We start from the raw sequence: 22,183 nt of genomic DNA on the forward strand, positions 1-22,183 counted from the left end.
GAAATATCTGCATTGCCATCTGGATTATAAATGTATTACATGAAGTTATCTGCACATGGATGCAAGGATGAAAATTCAAACCTTTTCAAGCACCTGCTTGAATATATCCATTCAATCGATTAGACATTCTTCCAGGCTTTACAAATGTTTTTCATCTGATTTTTGGAGGTGAAATCGTTGCAATTTCTACCAAGAGCTTGTGAAGTGCCTGGGGCTTCGAGAAGAAAGGTGAGTGATCACTCCCTTTTAGCCGAAATACTCGTTCTGGTGGATTTGACTCTATCATGCTCTGCTGTAGAGAAAGAGGGATAGCATTATCCTCTGGGGTCTCAATGAAAAACCTTCGGACAGCACCATAATTCTTGTCTGAAAGTGAAAGCTTCTCAAGGACTGGAGCAAAGGGAATTGGCCTCATAGAGACTGATGCCAATGCAACATCCTTTTCACCAAAAAATGAATAAGTTAATTTTCTTTAGATCACTCAAAAGAAAAAAAGAAAACAAAATTTACTTTTTATTTTCATGCAATTAAGTTCTTGAAAACTTAAAGAGGGGTTTACACATTAGTAAATTGTAAATCAACTGACTGGCAGAAAACTTTTCCCATTTGGGGTTTACACATCCTTTTCCCATTTGGTGTCTCCGGAACTTTAGATTTGATTCAGCGGTCAATTTAGATTATGTGGATGTAATGGAACCACTTCTGAACTAAGCAAACAAACTTGGTGAAATCTAACTGATACATGCGTATGGTTGGGATGGGCCCAACTGGTCTGAAGTACATCTGAGAAGAGATGACTAAGAAGCAAAAATTGCAGAAAAAGATTCTGACAAGAGCACATCTTGCAAATCCCAAAGAGAGAGAAGACCCCAGGACTAATACTAACAATAGATCCACCTATTTGTTCCGTCTTATATGTTGATGTAGTTCTCACTGTATTCCCAGTTCTTCAAACTATTTTTAGATGCTACTCTGGCCAGAAACTGATTATAAATGAATAACACTTTTCAGAAAAGAACAGAGCAACTACTCATTTTGGAGGTTCCTGAAGATGTAGTCATCTTCGCCCTTCTAAACATGAGATTGAAAGATAAAATACTAAGGGGAGAGATTAAACATGGAAAAAAATAGATTCTACATTTCGAGTTGGACCAAGGAATTCCCCAATCAGCATAAAACCCTAGCCTAAATGGTATTTACTCTCATTCAAGCATTTCATTTATTTAAGTAGAAGCATACCTTAGATGGACTCTGATTAAATAGCAAGTCCCTCAATAATGACTTGTCTAGGTCAATAGCAGTAGGTGGGCATTCATGTCCCTTTGCATACAAAAATATTTGAGCTTGTTGCATCAAATCATTTTTACCAGCCTGAGATGGAAGAACAGAACATAAAAAGAATCATAAATGTAATTTCCAAGAACCCATCTGTATGGATCAGTCAACCAAGCAAGACTGGAAAGATTAGTCATGCACTTTGGATTTACTGCAGAATATTCTAATGTTTGACAGGAAGAAAAACAAATATATCAGATTAAAGCAAATATGGAATCTCTAAAACATCAAGGGATAAAGAATGTCATAAATCCAATATTCATATAATATTTCAACAACTTGGCATTTAAATCACAGCCTATCCCTACAATCCCATGTAATGACCATGTTGCACTAGTAGCCATGAACTATATACTGATGTCCTATAAGTACCAGGACTGATGGATAATATGATTCACAACCATTATTTCTCCACTGAAATTCTACAGATAGAAAGAGGCCAGAAAAAAAAACAATAATAAATACCAGAATACTATCTAAAAGTGGTATTTGAAATGAGGGACCAGTTATGCATGGAGCAGGGACAGTTCAACTATAACAGTGTCCAGAAAAAATTCTTCTGTGCAATAAAACTTTTATTTCTAGAATTCCACCAATTAAGAATGAAAAAGCAACCTGTTGAGAGAGCATATCAAGTGTGCTCTGTCCGTTTGTCAGCATCGCTGCGGAAACAAAAATGGCTTTTGCAACCTTAGTAGGGAATATTTCCATCACATAAGAGATGCATGCCCCACCAAAGTCATGGCCAACCAAAATTATCTGCATAATTGTTTCCAAGATAATATAAAGGTCAAAACAGTTGACATAAACCTTAGAGAAAAAACACTAGTGAAGTTCAAATGTGGACAGATAAGTGCATTAGAAACTCAAGCAACACTTCAACACATGAGAAGGCGGTAGCCAAATATGAGAGACAAAAGAAGACTTTCTTCAACAACAAAATTTGCTTGTAAGGTATTATTTTTTTTGAAAATGTAAAATACTATAAGGGAAAGGAAAAAAATACAGGACCAGATGAAAGAATAAAAATACACAAGTTGCACCTAGAAAACAGCCAAGAGAGGGTCAAGAGGTAAGGAACTCCAAACAAGTGTTCATTCACCCAATTTATAACGAAATCTAAGGTCACAACTGACAATGACAACTTGCATCCTCATTCTTAAAGTTTATCTAGAGAACTGAGAAAATGAAATAGCAGTCTTCTCAGGTACTTCACTTCCTCTTATTCTAGAATTGAGCAAGGTGAAGCTAATTTTACTCCTTTCAACACACATCAAAAGCCAATTCCTTAGAGAATGTTACTTCTCTAGTGCATTTTCCCGGTGATCAATACAGCTGTTGTACATGGGAAAGGCTTTGCACATAAGAGTCCACATCTGCTATTTTGGAACATAATTTGGCACAAAAGACTTCTAATTGCACTCAACATAGTAGCATACTCAACTGATAACCAGTGACAATTAACTTGCACGATAGGTGTAAAAAAATGGCAAAATCCCCTTGATACAGAAAATAAAATCAAAGGAAGAGAGAGGTGTGGTACCAATTGAAATACTTATTACTTGACTGAAGGCATGAATAAACGAGTACAACTAGTAAATTGTGGGAATAACCAACACAAACGTATCAACTACCCTGAACCTGCAGATGCCTTGAGAAACAATCAGGAAATGCCCGGCATAGCACTTTTACTAGCTGACAGGTTTTAGAGGAAAAACAGACCAATAGCCAACCAATTGCACATCAAGGATGCAGGTTACTTAAATGAAATCATCAAAACAGAAGTAAAGCACAACAATGAACCAGATAATGATGAGATTAAAAAAAGAAAGATATCAGTGCACATCATAAGATTTTTAATCAGAAATGGTATTACTGCTCATACCCAATCGAAAAAAAAGCTTCTACACATTCTGATTACCATACAGAACAGTCACCCTTTCCTTGCATTTAGCACTGGGAGGATCCAACTTTTTCAATTCATGTACAGATATACTAATCCTATTACAACAGTTGTTCTAAGTGGATCAGGGATCAGCAGAACTCCTAAATGGATGTCTCCTCATATAAGAAACAGTACTAGTCAACAACTGGCAAAGTCAAAATTGAGTATGAACAGTGTCACATTTCCAAGCTTATAAATAGAGTATTAATTAAAGATGGCATAGTAATGCCGACTTCAAGTCAAAATACACATGTATTTTGGATGTAATAGAACCTTTCTTTAATGGGGCAAGATTCCCTTTGCCCCTAAACAACAGAAACAATCTTCTTAAAACAAGTATCACTTTCTAATGGACCTTGAACCACAAAAAATGTGAATCGTAATGCCAACTAAGTACTCAACAGAGCAAAGTTTGCAACTAAGATCACCTGAAATTATCAACTGTTTGTTGTAAGGGTGCTCACTTCATGGGTACCTAGCCTAAACATTAGCAATAAGTAAAGCAGAATCTTTTTGTGCAAAACAAAAAAGGCTCAAGTAACAGCAGATTGCTAATAAAAAATTAGCATGTACTCTAGAATAATGCTCAACAAGAAATTTATCATAATGAAAGCTTCAATCCAAATCCATTCAGGCCAAACAGCTCTTTAGGGGACGAGAGTCTCCAAGCAAGTCAAAGAGTAAATGAAGAACTAACCTTCTCGCTATCCTCAATCTTTTCCATAAAGTTAGCAAGCGGCTTCACATATCGGGAAAGATTAGTAATGCTATTTGTATCAAAAGAATCAACGCCAGAGCCAGTTAGGTCTATGGCATCAACTTTGAAACCACCCTCTTCAAGAAGTGCTATGGTCTTGTACCAACACCAAGCACCAAAACCACCTCCATGGACAAGGACAAAATGCCTTGTCTCCAGATCATCAAGCTTTAGATCCTGTTATAAGAGAAACAAAATGAATTGAGAATAGGAGTAAAAGGCAACAGATGAACTAGCATATAATAGAGAGAGAGAGAGAGAGAGAGTCACATCATCTGGCTAAAACTCAAAAAAACTTCGACTCTTGATGTCACTTGAGTTCACACAAATTGTCGTCTACACGACTTACCAATTAAGAGTTCAGTATTGCTAATTTCTATTGAGCCCGATAATCAAAATCGACACTAACAGTCATCCACAACACGTAGGCCCTAGACATTTTACCAAATGCTGAGTTTCCCTTTATGAAGTTCATGTAATCTGAGACAAAAAATGTTCCCAAGAGGTCATATGCAAGTCGCACTGAACTCGCACAAAAGAGAAGCACAACTATATGTACAAATTGAATTTGACGCCACCATAAGTGGCAATCGGCCACACATCCAATGAGAGAGACATGCCATAGAGAGCTACAGTACACACAGTGAAGAAATTTTTCATTAAAAAAAAAATTACAAGAAGAAGATGCAAGTCCGGCATCACTTCAATCCAAAAATCCCAATCCGACCAGCCAAACAGTAAATATCAGAAAATCATAATAACTAAGATAAAACAATAGAATAAACAAGTGAAAAAACGCACACAACAAGGTGTTCAAAGCTCCAGAAAAACACAATAGCTTAGATGTCTTGCGCTAGAAACAAAGGAAATCACAGTAGAGTGATATTGTCGAAAGAAACAGAAGACTAAAAGACAACAAAAATAGAGAATACTAAATATTATATAATCATAGCTAACAACGATCACGTAAAAAATGCCAACGGGCGCGTTAATAAGCTAGAAAAGAATCGAAAAACTAAAACTCCGCGTTTTTTATCCATGCCACTGAACCAAAGCCCACCTGATGAACTAACTGCTGAAGTTGCAGAAGTGGATCCGTCAGCGATCGCGCTCTCGAACTCAAACTCCTCGGTAGCTGCTGCTTCTTCGTCCCGGGGTACCGCATGGAAGCGGAACGATCGAACGGCAGGACCCCATTCTGCTGCAAGAGAATCGCCGCCGCAAGAGCCTGCTCGCGAATTAGAGTCTCTTCGCTCGTATCCTTCTTAGTCGACCGTATCCTGCTCCAGCGATTGCTTGACACGGAACCACTATTTGGCGGAGGGTTGGAGAAGCGGGGGACGGGTTTTTTCTTTGCTTCCGGGTGAGAGAAGCAGGAGAACAGATTTCCCATGGACTGCGCATCAGCGAGAGGAAACTCTCTGAGGTTTCCCGGATTCCAATTCTAGGGGTAACGATTGAAACGAAACGTATCAAAAGGGAGGAGATTTCCGAAACAGCTAGGAAATTCAGGTTAAAAAAGTTGCGTCTCCGTTCCAGTTTTCCTCTGGTCGTTTTTGTCCGCTTGCTCGTAGAAACTGGTCCGAGCGTCCAACTGCAGAGCAAAGATTTAGTCTACCGAAAAATAACCCTCCGTTATGTTTCCAGATATCGGGTAATGTAACCCGCGGGAGCACTATTTTATATAAGTATTATTTTATAAACGATTTTGATTAACCAATAAGGCTAGGGTTCCACATAAATGGGTAGCCAGGGGGCATCACGGGAGTTGATACCTTTTTGAACTATTATGGACAAAAAGTGAACATATTCCCTCTTTGTCAATGATGAGGACCACTGGATGTGGACAATCCAAGATCTCATGGGGTTTGGTGGGCCCCATGGATAGAAAGATGGCTTTAGTTGCATTTAATTGGGATCCCGCCCGGGAATAGATATTTAGTATGTATTGGCTAAGTGCATGACATACTACAACTATTTGATAACAGTATATACCATAGCATTATAGAGTAACATAATTGTTCCATACAACTGATCTGAAACTTCAAGAGATTTTGTAGGATTTGTTCCCTATTTTACACTGAATGCCACTGAAAGTGCACCCAAAAATGCTCTTCTTTGAAAAGCCCGGACTGATGCAGCATCTGTTAAGTTCTTCAATTTCCTGTTTGAGAGACAGGCTGAGGTCACCTAGTGCCCATGCCAGTGATATATGAGGTCGGGGATTCTGCATTCACAGTACTCATTCATCTATTAGGATGCCAAACCCCTGAAATTTTGTATAGACAGTCATTTAAAAGGTTAACTATGATTCTTGCCTTGTAGAACTCAGGAAGATTGTGAAGTCTATAGATGTCATCCACAATGCCAATCTGCCTCCTTATCTGAGATCATGAAAGTTGAATCAATGCCTTTTTAAGTAGCTAAAAATGAATCAGTGCTGTATTATCTTATTTGACATCACTGATTGAACAGCTAGGCACTGAAGGTAATGGAGTTATTCGGTTAGAGAAAATCTGGAATTATTATGAAGAATAAAAAGCTGTAGAGACAGTAGTACCTCAGCTAAACCTCCAGCAATAACTTCCATTGAAAGGAAAGTCCGTGTCTGATCGTCATTAACAAAAACCTCCCACTTACTAAAATCTATCCAATATCTGCTTCGCAAGAGAAAAGTAAATGTAATACCCAATTTTTATTCTAGTTGTCAACAACCTTTAGTAAATAACTGTCAATAAATAACAGAAGAATCAAACACAATTCTGAAGACTACAAGTGTGAAGACCCAACTAACCGTTTTTTACTTTGAAGCTTCTGGCGCAGCATGGATACAATAGAATCAATTTGGTGCACTCGAATTGGAACGGTTCTTCCCAAGCTAATATGGAACTCCCTTCCTAAGGCTACTTGTTGGAGCCTTTCAACATCTTTGCACAAGTCACTGAGAGGAATATCAACGTCCACAACATGCAGGCCAGGTACAAGAGAAGTAACTTTTCTCATAACTGGTATGAGTTCTTTTCTAGTTGCAGGTGGCATAAGAACTGCAGAGGGATATTTTTGTCACTTTTTCTACACAATTAACTCACCGTGACAAGACTTTTAGAGATCATGGACAGTGCGAGCTAGCGATAAATAAAACATGATTAAAAGAATTAGATATTGCAGTTAAAGACCGATTCAACTACCACTGTTGCATTTATCTTCCTTCTAACCAGTTCTACGTCAGATTAATGAGGCTTGGGACATGATGAAAATTTCATACATACTATCTTGTCTACCCATGTGTTGTGCAAAGTAATATATACACAACTTAGAGAAGAAACAGATCAAGCATACATGTAACACAAATCTAGTAACAAAAGCTGTTTTAGCAGGTCTAGCATGTGATTACAAAGAGGAGTTGGGTAAGACTAACCTTGAACTAGGCCAAACCCAAACAAGGCAAACCTAAGAAAGCCCAAAAGTCTAGGTTATAATTGTTTATTTCTTTTACTTGGGAGTCCACGCACAATAGTTATAATCTGTATGAACCATATTCAGGTTTCTCTTGCCTGTTTCTTAGTTCTTCAACGTAGTTGATGATCCTAAAGTGTCCCATTTATTTTTAAAGCTTTACTCGTGCCTCAAGTACTAGGGAGCAGGTAAATCTTATAAATAGGAGGGATGGAGACTTGAAAAAGATTTGTGAATTCTGCTATTTCTGAGTACAGAACTTTCCAGATCTAAATTCTCTTTTATTTCTAATGTTTTAGCTCAAATCCCAATGTCAGGTTTTTAGCCCCTGCTAATTGGGTATCAAGTTTGATGACCTCTGATAGGGCAACTTTCTCCTGTATGGATGATGTATTTAGAAGAAAAGATCCTTGCATTCCTCAAGGACTACAAACTAACAAACCCTTATTGATAGTAATTGTTCTGTAATGAAAATTGCAAGTCCAGCAGTAGAAGGCTGCACTTCCCAACACTGAAAGACAGGCCACCTGATTCTACCTTAAATTCAATAAAATTGAAGGTTTATTCCTTCACCTCTCAGTTTTAGTGAGGAGAAGGAGACTCTAGTGTGAGGATCCAAGGGTGTTCTAGGCAGTGAGAAGACTTTAGTGGAAGGCAGCGATGTGAAGATCATGGCTGGCACAAAATAAGTGCATGATGAAGTTGAATTGCCAAATTTGTCTTTACATCTTTCAACGGAATAAAAAGTACATGCCTACACCAATTTCAGATGGTCCTTGGAAGATGTGTTTGTGGGCTTGGTCTAACAGGATTACAAAACTAATATTTGTGGTGGTGGATCTTTTTCCTAAAATGATCACTTCATTTCATATAGGAAGATGACAAACGTTACTAACAGAGTGTTATCATTTTATGAGGAGATTGTAAGGCTGCATGATGTGCCAAAAATTGTTACTTCAGACAGATATCAAGTTTCTTAGAGGACTTCATGCCACAGGTTTGACTTACACTCAACAGTATAGCAGTAAATGCCCACCCTCAGTATCATGGTATAGAAAAATACAATTGAAGCATCAACCTGGCGCAATGAGATTTAGCTCTTGCACATGCTAAATTTGCATATAACAACATGGCGCCAACAGGCGTGCAGGCAAGTCCTCTTTCCAGATATCTATGAGGAAATACTTAAATACACTCTAGATTTCATTCAATTACCTAAATAACAGCTTATAGCATTACGACAGAGCATTTTGATTAAACATCAACTCCATACATGCAATGGAGGAGAAACAGATACAGTAGGCTAAGGGATATAGTGACAAACCACAGAACAGCATCGAAAGCCAAAGGTATTTAAAGAATGAAATGACTTTACAGCTTACTTATGCAAAGAAAATTTCCAGAAAAACAATAGACCAAATTCAAACAAAAGAAAATCAGTCCTCACAAAAGTATTAGGAAGACCATTGGCAATATATATGTAGTGGATATTCCTAATTTTATGGGAGTTTCAAAGCTCTTCTACTTTTTGAATTAAATTTGTTGATCCCTGATTCTTACCTGCCAGACATAATCCTCCCAAACTCCAGGACAAGCTTTACAAGTAGGTGGGATTGCCTTAGCGAGCTTGCATGTGTGAGTAGCTAGACAAGGCCAAGCCTAAGTAGGCAATCCTAAGGAAGCAGACAAGTAACAAATCCAGGTTTTAGCTAGCTATTACTTTCACCTCAGGTTTTTTGGGGTCCAATGATTAATGAATTTTACTTAAATTTTCAAATCATAAGGCCTAATTAGTAGGCTGTGCATCTCTTATTTATCATTTAAGTGTTAGCAAGGCCCTTTGTTGTTACAGGAGCAAGTAAATCTGGTACATATGAGACATGAATTTCTTTCTTTTCTTTTTTTTTCTTTTTTGAATGGTGAAGACTTGAATTCTTGCAAAAGATTTTTTTTTAAAAAATCTAGTTAAAGATATTTAAGATTATAATTAAAAAAAAGATATTTAAGATATACAATTTTCCAAATTCTGCTTTCCCTTGTATTATACACCTTCTGTGAGTGAACCCCAGCTCTCGTTAGATCAGCACTACATTAAAATCAATGTTTGCTTGAAAAAAAAAAACTTTTTTCAATGTCAAATCAAAATCTGCCATTGGAAGACATGGAAGTAGTGACTCTCCTTTGAGAGATTGAACTATTCATAAAACCTTCCAACTCCCTTAATCATGGAAAGCAATTCACCAAATACAATCTCATGGAGCATCACCATGAAGATTTGACAGCATCTTTCATGAAATTGCAGACTTTATGTTGGAAGAAGGTCGTTTCCTGGTTGCCATCTCGTTGTGGAGGTAATTATATAGTTAATGTGCTATGTAAAACTATGAACTTGAGAGAAGAGGAGAAAGTGAAGCAAGAAGAAATAGAGGGACTATGAAGGAGAGAGCTGCGTGAGCTCAGCCTTCACGTTAAGGGGGAAAATTAACTTCCTTCATTAACTCATTTAAAAAGATATTACATGAATGAACTAAAATACTCTTCACTCATCCATATCTCATAATTTGATAATTATAACTCTGATTTAAGTAAAAAGGGTCAAACTGAATCTAGTAGACTCATAAAGACATTTAATCTATGAGGGGTAACACATACATACTGAAATGACTGATATGCCCCTAGATAAATAATTCAACACCTCCTTCTAGTTGGAGTGTGTATATTGTTTTACTCCAACTTGTTACAAAAATAACCAAAGTCTCGTCTTCCAAGGGATTCTGTGAACACATTCCAATCTGATACGTTGTTCGATCATATGGAATAATTACTTTTCCACTTTTCACTGCATCATGTGCGAGATGGCAATCCGCCTTTATATGCTTAGTTATCTTGTAAAATGCAAGATCATTATCAATAAATATCAATATAGATACATAATTCTCAATGAGTCAACTATGGTGAGGCTTCCAAGCAATACAATTCATATACCCATGAGAGAATACTTTCTTGAGAAAAGACAGATTCAAGTGTCTTCCACATTTTGTGTCACAACTCATAACTTGATCACTTATATGTGGCTACATATGATTTAGCATCCAAGTCTAAACTTGGTGATCTGCGGCCTCCCAATCTGTAATCACACGTGGATGTACTTTACCTTCCTTTTTGCTATTAAAACTTCCTGACAGCTCTAAACCAATTTAAGTGAGTAGATCCATTCAATGTAATAAAAGTGATCTGAATGTATCTTTAGTCTCTTAGACTCTGACATCTTAGTAGGAATAACTTCTCCAATATCAGTAATAATCACAGCAGTAGTAATACTGTCAAACAGCCTATAGACCTCCTTCAATTGATAATCCAACCCTAAAATGGTCACAAATACGTGTACTAACTGCATTATGAAACAGCACTAGTCCTTAACCCATAGGTTATGGCACAAATAAAGAAAAAGATTGATCTTTAAGATCAATCAGCAGAGACGATGTGGCAAGAGATCGCAGCCTTGAAAGGGAGAGAATGCAACAACCTGAAAACCCTGTTTTATGGATTGAAAAGCTCTGAACCATGTAAAATTATAAACTCGAGAAAATAGGAGAATGGGAAGAAAGAAGAAGAGGGAATGTGGAGGAGAGAGTTGTGTGAGTGCAGCCTTCACATGAGGAGGAAAAATTGACCCCCTAACCTCTTTTATTAACTCACTTAAAAGATATTATATGAATAGATCAAAATACCCCTTACTCCTACATACCTCATGGCTTGATAATTACAGCTTTAATCTAAGTAAAAAGGGTACCTAACTGAATCTAATAAACTCATAAAGGCATCTACTCTTTGAGGGATAACACATACATAGTGAAATGACCAATATGCCCCTAGATACATAATTGAACATGCTTACTGATGTAGGGATTCTCAACGTAGAAATATGTTATGAAAGATTATTTTTCAATTGATACATCAAGAATCTCAATGTATACTCTTCCTGTTATAATGGTAAATATTCCTAGAACAAGAACTAAAGGAGAAACTCTAGAGATGTTATGGCCACAGCAGCTCTAGAATAGGCCCCAGTTAAATACCAAAAATTGAACAAACATTTTTCTTTTTGTAAGCAGACACTAAAAAATTGAACTAATAAGAATAATATATCCGGAGAGCAAGTCTTATGTTCATGAAAGGTCATAGTCATAGTTAGCACGTGGCTATAAACCACTACATGCCAGCATTGTCAAAAATTACATTTATCATTCTTACTCTAATACACAATCTTGTTTCCACATTAAACATCTCAAAAAGAAAAGAAAGAAAAATCTGAAATGAGCAACAATTCTGCAAGGGTTTTAACTAATTCCTGCAACATTTCACCAGCCAGAATTTGGAGATTAGTTTGATTAGAACAAACATAAATATCAGTAGTGCCAATAGACAAAATTAAAAATGAACAAAGTAGAAAGCAACTTGGGATAGTGACAATATGAGACAATTGTCAGACATGGTTCAGCCATGTTCGACGAAGACAGAAAAATGTTGTTAATAGCAGTTGAAGGAGCAACAAGAATACAGGAAGGCCTAAAATACATGGATGCAAGTGGTCATGAAAATTTTGGCCAACCAAAGATAGTGCTAACAAACAATAGAGCGGTGAAAAGGAGAAGTCATGTAGTTAACTGCAACATAATAGTGACAAAGCTCTAATCATGACTATGATATAGTGAAACATAAAATTTGAAGTATTTTAACTAAACAAACTGTTATCAGAAAAAAAAGGGACAAAATAGTCAAACAAGGGATGAAACTGAAACAAACCTGGGATAAAAACATGTAATGCATAGTTTCCTTCAACATGTGGAAAGCTCCGAAATCGTCCACCATGATCGGTTTGAGAATGAACTGCACATTCATTTTACCCATCCCTTTGTTAGAGATAAAAATGTCTACAAAACAGAATTAATGGACCAATATTGAGGTGAACATATCCTTAGCGGAAAAAAAAGGAGGAACGAATGCGCTTTCCGTACAAAATACAAAACTTTATGCAAGCAATGTGCTACTTTCAAAAGACTCATAAGTAATTTAAGGGGATAGCATATGCACTTCAAGTTTGTGAGAAGTTAGAGAACAAGAGGAAAGATAGGTTAAAACATGTGGAAGTGAGAGAAAGAGAGAGCATGAGAGAAAAAGAAAACTTGTATTGATTGATTGTTTTAGAATGGAAACATTGGTGTGAGACTTGCAACAGATAAAACAACTCAAATCGAAGTAAAATTAAATTATCCAAATCCCAGTTATACCCAAAGTTGGACTCTGAAAGAAACTTAAAACAAGTGAACAACTACTATATAAATAGAGAACTAGTAGTTTCCAATTGACACCAAAGAAATCAATTTTCTTATTCTAAAAAAAATAGAGAACTAGTAGCACTAAAAGACTTTTTGTGTGAGATTTGTTGCCATGAGATCATAAAAGACTCTACTATATTAATTCCTTGATTACGAGACTATTTTTCATGAGAGTCATGTAAGATACTTCCATATTTACTTATTTAATACTCCCTCTCAAGCTAGAGTTACTAATTTCAGTTTGCAAAAAAAAATTCTCTATCTTCAATCTTCAATCTTCAATCTTCCTCCTTATTCAATTTTCCTTCTTCAACACTTTGGGTTACAAAATCTTTTAAAAATGCAAATTCTTTATTTTTCATTTTCTCTTTTCCTTGTTCTTTACCATGATTCATGGAATTCTTTATTGTAGGCTCTACCAACCACCTCCTTCTTTGTACTTCTTCTATTTTTCCGCTTCAAGTTGGGAATCTATGAGACTGAGAGACTCTACTTAAAACTAATATAAGAGAAGAAACATCACTCTTGACCAAACAATCTCCAAAAACCAGCACTCCTGTGTCAAAGAAGAATTAAGAGACACCAGCCTACCCACTTTTAAGGGTAACAACACACTCACCCAGTTTTAAATTACAAAATAACCCAACTTAACTAAACTCAAGTTGGATTTTAGGCACAATCCTTCTCCGCTAGGTAGTGGGTCAATAAGCATTGCTCCAAAGTGATCTAAAACTATAACCAATCAAAAAAATACAACTAGATGTTTCAAAGTCTACCAGTGAACATAAACTCGACACATATGTGAGGACTACGACCGAGTGACCAAAACTCAAGGTTGACCAGCTTTGACACCAAGGAGGATAAAACAGCAGTAAGACACTTAGAATTTAGAATTCAAAAACCAGCAAAAGAGCTCATTACCAACAAAGCATGGGGCCAAAGTTGCTCACAATAGAATAGACTCGCATTGGATGCAGACTTCAACCCCATGCTTCTATTAGTAACGAGTTCCATTGCTGGTTTCTGAATTCTACGTGTCTTACTTTAATTAAAATAAAACGTGAAAATTTTTTCCTTAGTCATCCCTTGATACCATTGACGCAAATACTATTCCACTTAGAATTTTAACAACCCACTCAATTCAGAAACCTTTTTTTTCCGAGACAGATTTTTAGACAACCAAAACAACATTTTGAGCAGAGGAGATCAAACAACTCAAGCAGAAAATATCACTTAAAATATGAGCAGACTGATGTGGCACATTAGCAGCATAAAAAACTTACCTAGACAAACTGAGGGTAGAAGGAGCTGGAGAAGTGAAAGACATCAACGAAGAAGAAGAAACAAATGAAGACCCTATTTCACACCCAAAAAAATGAGAAGACGCCAAAAAAAGAGGTTATTTATTTATGCAGAAAAATAAATAGACAAACAATTCGAGACAATTTTAAATGATCATTCCTACTTTTTCACTAGTAAATTTAAAAACAGAAAAAAAGGGCAATGTAGGGAAATACCCAGAGTGGTAGGAGGATCAAGAAGAGCAAGCGGCGGAGGAGGCAAAGAGCCAGATGGACGTTCTCCTGCAACAAGGCAGGAGGAGCTGCTATCTGTAAACGATTCCTCGGAGTCGGACGAGGACAAATCATAGGAGGCCCTCAATGCATCCATGCTCTCTCACCCCCACTCCCCTCGCTAAATACACGTGCTGTCTTGCTGACAACCTGCTTCCTCCGCTTTTCTCCCCTCTGTTGAAGACATCGGGAGTTCTTAACACAGTCACCCGCGGGAATCCGACGCCAGGGATATTAAAATAATTCGAAATATATAAAAAAATTTAAAATAATAATAATCTTAACTAAAAATGAATCTTATAGTTTGTAAAGCATAAAAAAATAAAAGAAATAATATCATTAATTTCGTTTCACTGAATGGAAGAAATTTTGTTCTAAGACCATGACAAAAAAAGGATTATATAGTCCAACAATTTTATGTTCTTAAATTAAATATTTTAAAAATATTAATCACCAAAATCTAAAGAATTCTACTCTGTGCTGTTTTAATTCCACAAACATCATATATTTACAAAATATTAAGTTAAGAACACCTTAATAACACTTGACAAATTAAATTTAAAAAATAAATATATAATCTAACTTGATAAAATAATTAAGTTAAAATATTCGTGTCTACACTAGTTAAAATTTGCTCGTTTATTCCTTATTCTTACTTCCAATTTGTAGACAGAAATGCTTGGCAGCTAATACTCCTTTAAGGGTGCTTCTATTTTTCAAATGCAGAAGTCTTATTGGCCTTGGTGAGTCTCTTGCTGCTTAGGAGATGCATTGCCATTGGAGAAATCAGAAGAAGAATCATGAATTTCAGGTAATCTGTTGTCATAAACAAAGAACTTCGCATTTAAAGGGGAATTTAGCGTCACAAACGCTGATAAATCCATTCATGATACCAAGAAACATATCCGAGCCATTTCAAAATATCCTTCAGGTTATGATTTCTCAACCTAACAGTTCGCCCAGACTTAGAACGGTCAGAGTAGCTGGGTAGAGTTTAAATTCAGTTATTGATTTCTACTGCAATGGATCAAGTTACCCATGATGTTATAAAGAAACAATCACATCTATCAATGGGTGCTGTTTACAGGTTATGTGCTTTATTTCTGAATTCCAAACTCCTTCCACATTTAGAACTGCACAATGTTCATAAGCAATCCAAGCAGAAATGGAAAAGAAAAAGACAGCTGATAAGAATCCGGTGCCTGCAAAACCATACAGTACAATTTGCAAGTAATTGATGTATATAGCAAGGCCCTCCACTGGAGCACTGAAGTCGAGGCGATTCCCAACCTAACAAGATGCAAAAAATAAAAAAGATTTAAGAGTGTATTTGTGCCAAAGGGAAAATTTACACCAAAAAAATGCAATAAAAAATGTTTCCCACAATTGTGCCATTTTTTTGGGATAAAAAAATTTCTAATTCTTCTTGATTCTTCATGCCTTCAAGAAATGTAAAAAAAAGATAAAATGAGTTTCCAATTGCTCAGATAGGAAACTTTAGGAAAATAAATCAAGAAGTATTAAAGTGGTTCTTGATCACTTAAATCTTACTTTAACCATACTTTTTATTATTTATAAAAAATAATTTATTTCTAGTGTACACACAAACATCATAACTAATTTTACCGTTGTTTCCTAAGATGGCACCAACGCAAAAAAAGAAAAGAAAACTGGTCAAAAGGGAATTCTGTTAGAAAAATTCTCCAATATGAAAATTAGTCAAATGAAAAATGTTTTTCCTGTTTGTTTGCCTATGGCAGCAAAAATGATCTTTAAGCAATTAAGTTCAAAGCTCAAATGAAAAAATAGGGAAAAGTTAAAATTTTCTAACTTCAACGAAAACAACTGATGCATAAGCCAATGTCAGAGGAGCCCAGGATGAACAACTGATTGTCATGGATAATGGAGTTAGGCTTAGGGCTAAGGAGCTGGAACTTATCCTAAACAAAATGTGCAAGGGTACCATAACAATGACTGTACTAATAGTGCAAGTTTTCCCTTCAGAAGTTCCACTATGATGTTCTTTCCAGACACTTGGGTAACAATGCCAGCAGAAAAGCTACCAGTAGAGATTTCCGACAAGGGGCGACAACCAATTGCTCCAGAAGACAAGGAAAAGATGAGAGGAAAAAGGAAAACCAGGCTGGTAAAGGTTGCAGCCAAAACTTTTAAGCTAAAGGGTGACACAAAGTTGTCAACCACATTCACAGCTTGTACGTATGTTGGACCAAAAAATTGCCCTCTTCTTTAGTTGATAAATAGTGAAAATTTTACTGTTCATCACACGAAAGAATGTACATAAAAAATAGAGCCACGGAATGCCATAACACTTCGCTTCCCTAAAGGATTGGTCCAAACCAAGCAAGAAGACATTGGGAGGAGATAGCAAATAATTGGAGGGTCTCCCCTCGAAACCAATAGGTCATATCCCACTCTTCTGATAGAAGGGTTATTAAAATGTGGCAAGAAGGCAGCCCAACTCCAATGCTTCATCATCTGATACAGTTTTCATTTGAAGATCCCAAGCTCAAAACTCCTCTTCCAAAATCAGCAGTGAGCATCACATTCTTAAAACAATTGAAAAAGTTTTACTAGATGCTTGTCTGTAAAGAATTTGATAAATATTCCACTTATCATAAATTTGGAAACTATTTTTATGATAAGGCCTGCACGTATAATTGGATCAAGATATCTGACTTGGCAGCAACTAACTTCCTCCATTTAGCATTTTTGTCTGAGCACTTTAAATAAAAGGCCTGGCTCATGGTTTGAATTTGTTTCACTTTAAGAACCCATTATGCTTAGGCATGCAAGCTTCCTACAATTAACTTTTTTTTATGAAAGCTTCCTACAATTATCTGAATGGTACAGAACTCTACAAGAACTCATAGCCTAAATGTGTTTGGATATATTTATAACAACATCCTTTCTTTCTTTTTTTTTGGTTTGAATATGATGTAAAATAAATTTTATTTAAAAAAAAAAGGGAACAAACTCCAACCAAGACAGAAGAGAGTCCACTTAAAAGAAATATAAAACAGCAACTTATTTCAGCAGTAAGTATACAGAAAGCAAAATTGCACTTAGTGTTCAACCCATTCTCTCTAGAGTCCCAAATTCATGTTGTTTGAAATATCGTAGATGATACTCCTGCTGTCTCCTCTATGGTTGTAAGGTTTGGGTATAGGATCCTTGTGCAAATTTTGGTGGGCAATTAGGGAATTGCATCACAGCCTAAAGATCAAATTTCCCGGCCATTAAACTGCCACAAGCTAAATAGTACACTTGATTCAAAAAATTCACAAGTTACAAAAATATTTAACAGCAAATCCATGAGGTAATTGATCATAAAACAAACACTACTCTTTTTCCAGTGCTTTATATCCTAATGCAGTGAAAATTGTAGAATACAAATAAAACCAGCCTCACAAATATCAGCAGAAAGAGATATTTCAAGGAAAGAAAATAAAATTAAAAACTGTGCAGATAACTTACTCTAGCTAGCACCACTTGGTTCAAAATACTCAATTATGCAGCTTTTTCAAGACATGCAGTAAATATACTCTTCCTCAATGGCCACTTGGGGGGTCTCTTAGTGTGAGGTCCTGGGTTCAAGTCCCACCACAGGCTTGAGGTGTTCTTTGTGAGTAACCAAGATGCAAAAGACAAATATAACGCTTGTCCACACTCATATGTTGTAGTAAGGATCCAAAATTTTACAATAACAGCAGAAAACATTGGTAAAGGAGAGACAATTGTACAATCTTATCAAGCTGCCCTGGCTACATATGGTCTTTTATTTGATCTGAAAGGCTTTTACAAGTCAAGGGACCTCTGAAGGGTTCTCATAATTACCAAGGCTCTTCTTTCTAATTTTTGAGAGAACCCATTGTTTACTGGTTCATTGAAAGATCTAATCACGACAATATCCAACATGTTGTTGGATACAATATGTTATCTGTTTTTTTCTTAAAAAATTTCGTCAGCATATTTCATTTTTCATCCCATGCCATGCAAATGTGGCTGCCGAACCAAGGGTTTGGTCCGTTTGGAGAAGAGATTCCTTTTGTATGGGAACTCACAAAGTTTCAACTCCTGTTTGGTGATTATGAAATGCAGTCAGCAGCCTAAAAGAATGGAAGGATTGTGCATAAAAACACCCAGTTAATGAAACAATGCCATTTTGGCAAAGTGGCTGCAAAGGTATGGCACACAAAAATGTTTTATTTGGAGGAATAATATAAAAGATGAAATCAGTTTAATGAAGACAGATGGTAACCTCCAGACCTTCCTTCTAACAGAATCTCCTCCCTAGAAAAGACATGAATAAAAGATGATCTTTTAGCTGTGCCCTAATTCAGCATTGGAAAGAATTTCAAAGTTTAATTTTGGTAAGGTTGTCGGGTTGGTGTTAATTCATTTCCTAAGGCATATCCAGATTTGTCTAAAATTCCAACAAGCCATGATATTCTTTTAGAAAACTCTTCATTGCTAAATATAATTTCAAGGGATACATGATACCTTCACTTGCCAACTTTTATATCAACTTTAGAAGAATTTTACATTTGGAAATGGGATCACCATGTAAAATAATCAGCCCGTCAACATCCTCCAGTAGAATCTCTACGTAGGAAGCTTAAAGGCCCTCAAACAACACTTTTCTTCATAAAATGCACAATCAATGGACTGCTTGACTACTGATATATTAACTAGAAAGAGTATTCCTTTTCAGAGCCCATTCTTTTTCAAGCTTTAGGGTTCAATCACTTCCAGATTTGGAACTAATATACACTATTCTGTCATTTTCAAATACTTAACAATGTTATTTTTTGCCACTTCCAGCTTTTAAAGATCACGTGGGGAGTATCATTTGCTGTTGTTTAATGGTGCCTTTTTATTTTTTTCTGAAAAGTGGGTGGGAATTTATTCAAGAGTGAGAGAACAATACAGGAGGTACAACACCCCCACCCTCCCCCCCCCCCCCCCGGTGCAGGTGCTAACCTCAATTACAGAGGAACAAGCATAAAGAATCAAAGAAATAAAGAAAATACATAACCAGACTAACAATCCCCTAATCACCCTCCAAAACCAGTAATATCTGGTCTTAGAAAGAAAAAAATCGTAGAACTCTTTCAAATAAATCTTTTTGTATAGTGGGAGCCATTAGAAAAGCTCCATTGAATTCTTTTGCAGTAGGCCTTATGGAAGAATTAAACAAAGCTCTCAAAGAATTGTCACAAGAAGAAAATGGAGATAAGTTGCTAGCCTTTCTCCTCGTAATTATCCTGCATGTCTTCTTGAAGCCAACCCACTTGTTCAATTTGAAATCAATTTCAATTGAGATTCAAAAGGCTAAGTGGCCCCAGATGGAATTTGTCTATAGGGTCCTATTCACTATAAATTCTAAACTTTTTATTTAATATATGCCAAATATAAATTCTCTGATATAAATGGTATTGACTTGGGCCTTTGGCTAAACAGCCATATGGAGGCTTCTAAAGTGACGTCTTAAATGAGAGTCTCACCAAGGTATAAAAGGTGTGTAGCTGTTTGTCACCACATTCAAAAAATTACATGCCACATATACTGAACCCAAATTTATCAATTCGTTCAAAGTTTCAAAGCATTCAATGCCCATTAAATAAAAATAAATTAAGGTTACACATAAGAACCCAAAGGAAAAACAAACTAAACCTCATCATGCAACAAACCCTTAAGTACCTGCAGACCAACCATCCATATTATCAATTCCAATTGCAAACCATCCTGCTATGAAATCAAACGGACTATGACATGGTGGGAAGCAAATCAGTTGACGAGGCTTCAAGCTATGCATGTTGACTTACTAAAAAGAGGATTACAATCAAGGTGACAAACAGATCAAGTAACCAGATAACATAATTCTTAGGACAGGAAAACTGTCTAACAGAATGGGTAAGGAATGAGTTGGACTTGGAAGCCAAATCATGAGTAACTTTACCACTATATGGGGGACTTTGCTGATCAAAAGCAGGGAACAATGTCATAAGTTCTCTTTCCTTTTTTTTTTTTGTTCTGTACCTATTCTGTTTTTTACTCCAAATATAACTTTGTCTCTAGTAAACAAGTTGGTGAATGAAATAACTAAATAAAGTTCTGAGATTTAAGTTTTGTGAGGCAAATGCTCCTTCTCTGTTCCTTGAAAACGATACTGTATTTTTATCTTAATCATATAATTGGCGTTTGCATTGAAACAGACAGTGGCATAAATAGATTCAATTAGTGCCTCATGAAGATCTTGAGTAGTCTGTAAACATCCCGAAGAACCCATAATCCAAAAACAACAGTTGCAGCTACAATATTTCCTAGAATGTCTCATACAGCAGCAGCACCACCTCCTCACAATTTTTTATGACCAAATCTCCAAGTAGGACACTAAAGAAGAAGAAAGCAATCAGAGATCAACCTCAACCTTCATTCTTCTCAAAGAAAAAACCAACTCTAGAAGCACTGCCACCCACCTGCAAAGATCAGTTCCACTTCCCACAGCCTTGCACCACCATTTGACACCGCTCAAAGCACCAGAACATGAGGTCAGGGATTCAACTGCAAGGCACATTATACCTCAATACACAAATATCAGTATAAATCTCTCATATTACTTCCTGTCTATACTGATATACACATCCCACATCCAATCTCTCCATGGCTGCCTCCTGCATAAAAGTCCTACAGCTCTACTGAGCACTGCAGCATGAGGGCATGCCACATCTGCACTGAGGGAGGGAATGATACTGCGGGGGGGTGTGGCGGCAATATAAATTTTACTTACTTTCATTTTGTTCTGTGTTGTTTTCTATGTGCTTTTCAAAGATAATCGTGGTTCCTTATAAATGAGACGGTGATCAAAACAGTAAAGAGAAAGTCCGAGAAGATTTGCATTTGCGATACAAAATCTCTCTCCATCTTGTCCCTGACAACAATACTATGATTTTTCTAAATCTTATCAAACAAGCAAAAGCCTATTGGCATAACTTGGTTGCTTATGAAAACACAGCGTCAAGAATAAATTTTTATTGTTCAAAAAAAATATATCAACCGAAAAATCATTGCCATAATCATCAAACTCTAATAAAGGCTCATAACCCATCAAGTGAAACATCAACAAAACATACACTTCAACTAAAATGACCAGAGAGAAATCGTCATCACACTTTCTACCACGTAAGTAGCTACAGCCTACAAGCACAAAAACGATGCTACGGAAAATAAAAATGATCAAGACATAGACTGCTAGTGCCTCACCTATTACTGGTACCCCCCTCCCCTGGCATTCTCATCCTCGACGACGGCCGTGGTCAAATACGCTCTAGGGAAATCCCCAACATCAAAAGTTTTCTCCATCATCATCTTCTCCACGTCAGCCTTCTTGAGAATGGTCCGGCGGATAGGCGGGCGGTTCCGGCGCTGGTCCCGTGTGTAATACTTGATATCGTACACGGTTTCGGGGTCAGAACTGGGGACGATCGCCTTAGCATGTGCAGTCGCAGGGCAGAACTTCCGATACTCCGTCGCGCGAGGGACGGAATTCTTGTACTCGGGATGTGAGCAGGGACCGGTGATCTCCCATGGCTTCTTAATATAACGTCTTAGGGTTTGGAACAGAGACTTTACGGCGGAGGACGAAGAAGAAGCGGCCGAAGCCATTGAGGACCGACGAGCGAGAATGAGATCAGAGAGGGTCAAAAGAGAACTTACAGATAGTGCTCAAATTCACGAAGTAGAGATGAAATATGAT

At 36.7% G+C, this 22,183-nt stretch overlaps 3 protein-coding genes across 3 annotated transcripts; all 3 read right to left on the minus strand.

Annotated features, from left to right (window-relative positions):
• On the minus strand, positions 1-5,622 carry LOC137951726 (putative methylesterase 11, chloroplastic). The gene is made up of 5 exons (XM_068798596.1): positions 5,098-5,622; positions 3,978-4,214; positions 1,951-2,094; positions 1,240-1,371; positions 1-439 (listed from the first exon to the last, which is right to left on the minus strand). Exons 1-5 carry the CDS (start codon positions 5,428-5,430, stop codon positions 152-154), a joined length of 1,134 nt encoding a protein of 377 aa, XP_068654697.1. The 5' UTR covers positions 5,431-5,622; the 3' UTR covers positions 1-151.
• Positions 5,623-6,040: 418 nt separating this feature from the next.
• LOC137952275 (uncharacterized) lies at positions 6,041-14,583 on the minus strand. Its single transcript, XM_068799394.1, has 6 exons — positions 14,350-14,583; positions 12,300-12,383; positions 6,832-7,081; positions 6,598-6,694; positions 6,356-6,421; positions 6,041-6,264 (listed from the first exon to the last, which is right to left on the minus strand). Exons 1-6 carry the CDS (start codon positions 14,501-14,503, stop codon positions 6,082-6,084), a joined length of 834 nt encoding a protein of 277 aa, XP_068655495.1. The 5' UTR covers positions 14,504-14,583; the 3' UTR covers positions 6,041-6,081.
• An 862-nt stretch (positions 14,584-15,445) lies between these two features.
• On the minus strand, positions 15,446-22,133 carry LOC137951989 (uncharacterized). The gene is made up of 2 exons (XM_068799021.1): positions 21,691-22,133; positions 15,446-15,696 (listed from the first exon to the last, which is right to left on the minus strand). Exon 1 carries the CDS (start codon positions 22,090-22,092, stop codon positions 21,694-21,696), a length of 399 nt encoding a protein of 132 aa, XP_068655122.1. The 5' UTR covers positions 22,093-22,133; the 3' UTR covers positions 15,446-15,696; positions 21,691-21,693.
• Positions 22,134-22,183: the final 50 nt, after the last annotated feature.

The sequence above is a fragment of the Aristolochia californica genome, unplaced genomic scaffold, assembly GCF_029961685.1.
Source record: "Aristolochia californica isolate CCGP_79_NKW_82.1479 unplaced genomic scaffold, dmAriCali1.0.hap1 SCAF_15, whole genome shotgun sequence".
NCBI classification, from domain to species: domain Eukaryota; kingdom Viridiplantae; phylum Streptophyta; class Magnoliopsida; order Piperales; family Aristolochiaceae; genus Aristolochia; species Aristolochia californica.

Excerpts from the sequence above, each read along its gene's own strand:
- LOC137951726 (XM_068798596.1), bottom strand. The coding sequence starts at position 5,430 with ATGGGAAATCTGTTCTCCTGCTTCTCTCACCCGGAAGCAAAGAAAAAA. Across the intron at positions 2,095-3,977 it reads AGATTGAGGATAGCGAGAAG|ATAATTTTGGTTGGCCATGA; the intron begins GTTAGTTCTTCA and ends ACAATTATGCAG. Across the intron at positions 1,372-1,950 it reads TTGATATGCTCTCTCAACAG|GCTGGTAAAAATGATTTGAT; the intron begins GTTGCTTTTTCA and ends CTTCCATCTCAG.
- LOC137952275 (XM_068799394.1), bottom strand. The coding sequence starts at position 14,503 with ATGGATGCATTGAGGGCCTCCTATGATTTGTCCTCGTCCGACTCCGAG. Across the intron at positions 12,384-14,349 it reads TGATCCTCCTACCACTCTGG|TTCATTCTCAAACCGATCAT; the intron begins GTATTTCCCTAC and ends ATGAATGTGCAG. Across the intron at positions 6,422-6,597 it reads TTGCTGGAGGTTTAGCTGAG|ATAAGGAGGCAGATTGGCAT; the intron begins GTACTACTGTCT and ends TCATGATCTCAG.
- LOC137951989 (XM_068799021.1), bottom strand. The coding sequence starts at position 22,092 with ATGGCTTCGGCCGCTTCTTCTTCGTCCTCCGCCGTAAAGTCTCTGTTC.